General features: G+C 46.9%; 1 protein-coding gene across 1 annotated transcript; it reads right to left on the bottom strand.

Annotated features, from left to right (window-relative positions):
- Window positions 1-3171: 3171 nt before the first annotated feature.
- LOC106780037 lies at window positions 3172-5238 on the bottom strand. The gene is made up of 2 exons (XM_014668272.1): window positions 4333-5238; window positions 3172-4254 (listed from the first exon to the last, which is right to left on the bottom strand). The coding sequence occupies exons 1-2, from the start codon at window positions 5236-5238 to the stop codon at window positions 3172-3174; spliced, it is 1989 nt and encodes a 662-aa protein (XP_014523758.1).
- Window positions 5239-5549: the final 311 nt, after the last annotated feature.

A 5549-nucleotide genomic window follows, 5' to 3' on the forward strand; every position in this document is an offset into this window, starting at 1 on the left:
GGAAGGCAAGTGCTGCCTTGAATAATTCAGACGTTTAGTCCGTAAGCTGTTTGATTTGGTGAATGATAAACTGAATAATTGCATTGATATATCATTAACAAATGTTTGTAAAGCAGTAAATCTGAAATTCTAGCTATAGTAGAACTTTAAATGTGTGGCGTTCCATGTATTCGGAATGGCCTTTCTGTTTAAGTGCTCCAACCGGTATGCACCGTTCTTCAAATCTTCAGTGACGCGGAAGGGTCCTTCCCAGTTGTCTGATAATTTGTCGGACGTTCTTTCTTTGCGAGCTTCACCTCTCTTTCTCCAAACAAGGTCGCCTGTGGTAAAACTTCGCGGTTTGACCTTTGTGTTATATCGTCGAATGAGTAGTCGTTTCTGGGCTATATTTCGTATCATAGCTACTTCACGTCTTTCAGGAAGAGTGTCCAGATTAACTCTTAGCAGGTTTTCATTAATGCTCATGTCTTGCATCTGTCGGCCTATAGTGGGTTCACCAACTTCGACCGGAAGCATTGCATCCGTTCCATAGGTGAGGTTGAAGGGGGTTTCTCCCGTTGAACCGTGCGGTGTGCACCTGTACGCCCAGTAATTCAGGTAATTCTTCGACCCACAATCCTTTTGCGCGCCCTAATCTCTTTTTCAACTCAGAAATGATGGCTTTGTTGGTTGACTCAGCCTGCCCGTTCGTTTGCGGATGCTCAACTGAGCTTGTGACATGTTTAATGCCCAGGCCTTTGAGGAAATCTTCTAACTTCCGTTCAACAAACTGCCGCCCGTTATCAGTTATGATTTTGTGTGGCAATCCAAACCTGCAAATCAGGCGCCAAATATAACTCTGTACCTTTTGAGCGCTTATTACTGCGAGGGCTTCTGCCTCAATCCATTTGGTGAAGTAATCGACTACAACCAACAGGTATTTGCATTGCGCCTTCCCGACCGGTAGGGGCCCGGCGATGTCCATTCCCCACTGTGCGAAGGGCCACGGGGAGATGATCTCATGTAATTCCGAAGGCGGAATTCGTAAGTTATGTCCATGGGACTAGCATGAGATGTATTTCTGTACGAAAGCTGCACAATCTTGCTCCATAGAAGGCCAGTAAAATCCGACTCTTAGAACTTTGGCTTTCATCATCCTCTTTCCTGAATGTGAATCGCAAATCCCCTGATGCAACTCTTGCATAACGTATTTTGCCTCCTCATCAGATAAGCACTTTAGCAATGGGGTAGTGTAACCGCGCCGGTATAAGTCATCACCCACTAACATGTAACGGGCAATTTGTTTAGAATCAAGTATGCTGAGTTGTCCTCCCTGTTCTTGATGAATCATGAGCTGCATTATATCCTGTCGCTAGTCAGTTCGTGGTGTAGTCACGTTAGCGGCGCATGCTTCCAACAAAGGCTTGTGTAGTGTAGTTTTGATCACTGAAGATAGTTGGGATTTTTCTCGAGAATGAGTCAATTTTGACAATAGATCCACCCGGGAATTTTGTGATCGGGGTATATGGGTCACAGAGAAACTGGTGAATGATTTGATCAAATCATTGACCTTGTGATAATACCGCAGCAAATGGTCGTCCTTGACCTGAAAAGTGCCATTAAGTTGGCCCACAACTAGCTAAGAGTCCATTTTGCACTCCAGATGATTGACTTCCAACTCTTTGGCCAATAGCAAGCCACTAACGAGAGCCTCATATTCCGCTTGATTATTGTTGAGTTGGAAGTTAAAGCGAATTGCCTGTTCGACTAGTAGATCGCCCGGTCCTTCTAACACAATGTCGGCGCCGCCTCCTCTTTTGTCAGAAGACCCATCTACATTGAGATGCCAAATGCTGGGTTCTTCCGGATGGTACGCTTCTGCTATGAAGTCGGCTAAGTGCTGACCTTTAACAGAACCTTGAGGCTCATACTGTAAACCGAACTCAGATAGCTCGATCGCCCATGCTACAATTCTGCCGGCTAAGTCAGGCTTGCGAAGAATCTTGGCGATCGGATGATTCGTCTGGACGACAACCTGATGACTTTGAAAATACGGCCGGAGACGTCGCGCCACTATGAGCAAGGCGAGCGCCACTTGCTCTACATGAGAGTATCTTTCTTCTGGTCCTTGTAGGGTTCGGCTGATAAAATATATCAGTTTAAAATCAGGATGTTCCTGGATGAGAGCTGCACTTATCGAGTGGCTGGATGCGGCCAGATAGAGTTGTAGATCGTACCCCCCGGTTGGACGGGCCATGATAGGAGGACTGGTCAGAATATCTTTCACTTTAGAAAAGACCTCTTCGGAATCGTTGTCCCAATGTCGAGGCACGTCCTTTTTCATATTTTTCAAAATAGGCCTGATGTGATCAGAGAGCCTGGGTATGAATCGTGATAGAGCTGTAAGACGTCCAACCAAGCACTGGACATCCTTTAATTTAGTTGGACTTTGCATCTCTAATATCGCCCTACACTTGTCTAGATTCGCCTCTATTCCTCGATGGGTCAACATGAAACCCAGGAAGTTTCCGGCGGACACCTCGAACGTGCATTTGTTAGGATTTAGACGCATGTTGTAATGCCAGAGTTGTTGAAAGACTTCCTCTAAATCCTTAAGGTGTTGTTGATGTGTGTGGCTTCGTATTACCATATCGTCGACGTATACTTCCATGCAGCGGCCTATCTGAGTATGGAAGACTTTATCCATTAGACGTTGATAAGTGGCTCCGACATTCTTCAACCGAACGGCATGACATCAAAACAGTAATTCGCATGCTCTGTAATGAAGGTTGTCTTCTCTCTGTCTGGAGCATGCATCGGGATCTGATTATACCCCGAGTAGGCATCCAGGAAACTAAGAACAGTGTGCCCGGATGCACCATGGACCAAACGATCGATATTGGGAAGCGGATAAGAGTCCTTGGGGCATGCTTTATTGAGGTCCGTGAAGTCCACACACATCCTCCATTGTCCGTTCGCCTTTTTTACCATGACTACATTAGATAACCATGTAGTATAGGTTAATTCTCGTATGAACCTCGCCTTCAGGAGTTTGTCAACTTCATTTCGAATCGTCGACCGCTTTTCTTCACCGAACCGTCGTTTTTTCTGAGACACCGGTCGGGCTTCTCGGAATATGGACAATTTGTGTGAAATGACACTGGGATGGATTCCGGGCATATCAGATGCGCTCTAGGCGAATAAATCGTTGTTATCTTTTAATAGTTCTTTCAGCGCATTTTTGTCAGATGGCTGAAGGTTGGCGGCGGTTGAAGTAGTTTGTTGTTTGGTTTTTCCCACGACGAAAGGCCTTATCTCACCTTCCGATTGTATGCGTTCGTCTGTATTGGTCCTTGGATCAAGGTCAATCAGGATTGCCTCGGTGCGGTTCTCTTTTCTGTAAGGTGTGACCTTTAAACCAGCAACATAGCATTGACGAGCGGTTCTCTGATCTGCCCGGACGGTGCAAATATTTCCCTTGTCTGTAGGAAATTTCATCGCCAGATGTGGGGTAGATACGATTACCCTAAAGGCATTCAAGCATGGGCGTCCTAGGAGGGCATTATAGGACGTGTTTGCTTCTACAAGCAAGAAACGAACTCTGAGCTCTTTACCACGATCTTCAGATCCTAGGTGGGTTCGTAAGTCGATATACCCCCGGGTGTCTACTCTCTCTCCAGCAAAGCCAACAATTTGCTTGTTAAACGGAGCAATCATATCTTCAGAAATCTCCATTCTTCGAAAAGTTGTCCAGTATAATATATTAACTGAACTACCCTGATCGACAAGGACTTTACTCACATCGTATTGTGCAATGCGGGCGGTGATGACCATGGGGTCATCCTGATCAGGATCTGGTGCATGAAAATCTTTGTTTTTGAATGTAATGTCCGGCATTGACACCGGAGTGCGTATCACTGAGTGTATGCTATGCAAATTTCTCAAGTGTCTCTTCCGTGCTGAGGTTGAAGCGCCTCCTCCAGCGAAACCTCCTGAGATGGTGTCAATCCTGCCTTTTATTATAGGTTCCCGCTCTCTTGGTCGACTACGGGATTTGTGGCTCGGAGGACTACGAGAACGGTCGCGTGAATAATTACTTTTTCGTTTGGCATGCTCCGGGCTTCTTCGTGTCTTTCTGGGGGAGTGTCCCACACGGCCGGAATCTTCCTTCACAAATTCACGAAGATGTCCGGCACAGATTAGCTTCTGTATTTCATCTTTGAGAGTTTGGCAGCCTTCAGTAGTATGTCCCCCCGAATTATGGAATCGGCATATCTGCGTCACATCCACGTTTTTCGGTGGAAATTTTCTTCTTTGAAAGATGAGGTTCGACTGTAGAGCTCATTCCAACACCTTTTCTCTGGGGGCGGTGAGATGCGCGTAGCGATCGTATCTGGGGTTTAGGTTCGGGACTGGTTTCTGTTCCCGGACACTGTCATTTTTCCGCTTGCCCTCTCTTTTGTTAATACTTGCCGAATGCTCCTCGTGTTGTTGCTTTCGAGAAATCCTCTGGTCTTCCATTTTAATGAACTTAGCCATCTTTTGTTGTAGCTCCTCCAGCGTATGGGGTAATTTGGCGTATAGGCTTTCAGAGACGAATCCTGGTTTTAGGCAGTTGGGTAGGCTGCCGATGATGAATTCGGGGCTAGCTCCCTTTATCCTTCGGGCAGCTTGGTTGTATCGGTGCATGAAAGCTCTGAGAGTTTCGTCTTTTCCCTGCCTGAGGTTGACTAGTTCGGCAGCGGTCACTTCTTCATGTCGGTTGGTGGAATATTGCTTTGTGAACATGTTTGTCAGCATGCGGAAATTGTCCACCGAATTGGGTGGAAGGGTGTAGTACCATTCGAGGGCTTCTCCCCTCAGCGACAGGGAGAACGCCCGACATTTTACCGGATCACTTTGAGTGTAGAAGGCCATTGAATCGACGAAGTTCCGCAAACGATATTCTGGATTCGTTGTACCGTCGAATTTCTCCACGTGGGGTGGAGGCCGATCGGGCATAGGGGCCCGCATGATGGCATCGGTGAACGGCAAAAAATCTAGGGACCGAGGGGGAGGAGGCGGATTATGATTCTGACTGTCTTCAGATGCCTCTCGGTCGTGTTGTTTTTCTTTGCTACGTTCGGCGTCATCAGTCTTCTTCTGTTGTAATTCCTGCTGTAAGGTTGCAATAGTTCGGGCTTGTTCTTCCAACTGCGCCTGCAGGTCTTTTATCATCTGGATTGGATCTGGATTCTCCATGCCTCTTGTGGTCACCATTGGGAGTCTTGTCCTTTCGGGCCCCACGGTGGGCGCCAAAATGTTTCGGTATGAATATTTTGGGGAACGAAGGGACTAACCTGGATGACGTGGCGCTCCTGCTGTCTTCTGATCTTCAACCGTCTGGAAGCTCCAAGCTACGACCGGGGGGGGAGGTACCTGCAATGGCACTCCGACGCCCAAGTCAGGGTGAGTGGTGATGAGCCTTGAAAGCAGGGCTGAAGGCTCTCAATATGAGAGTGCAGAGTGAAATCACTTAATAATATTGTAAGGCAGAATAGTGTATGAGAGAGCGTACCTGGTATACGATT

Source organism: Vigna radiata, unplaced genomic scaffold (assembly GCF_000741045.1).
Source record: "Vigna radiata var. radiata cultivar VC1973A unplaced genomic scaffold, Vradiata_ver6 scaffold_386, whole genome shotgun sequence".
Classification (NCBI taxonomy): Eukaryota; Viridiplantae; Streptophyta; class Magnoliopsida; order Fabales; family Fabaceae; genus Vigna; species Vigna radiata.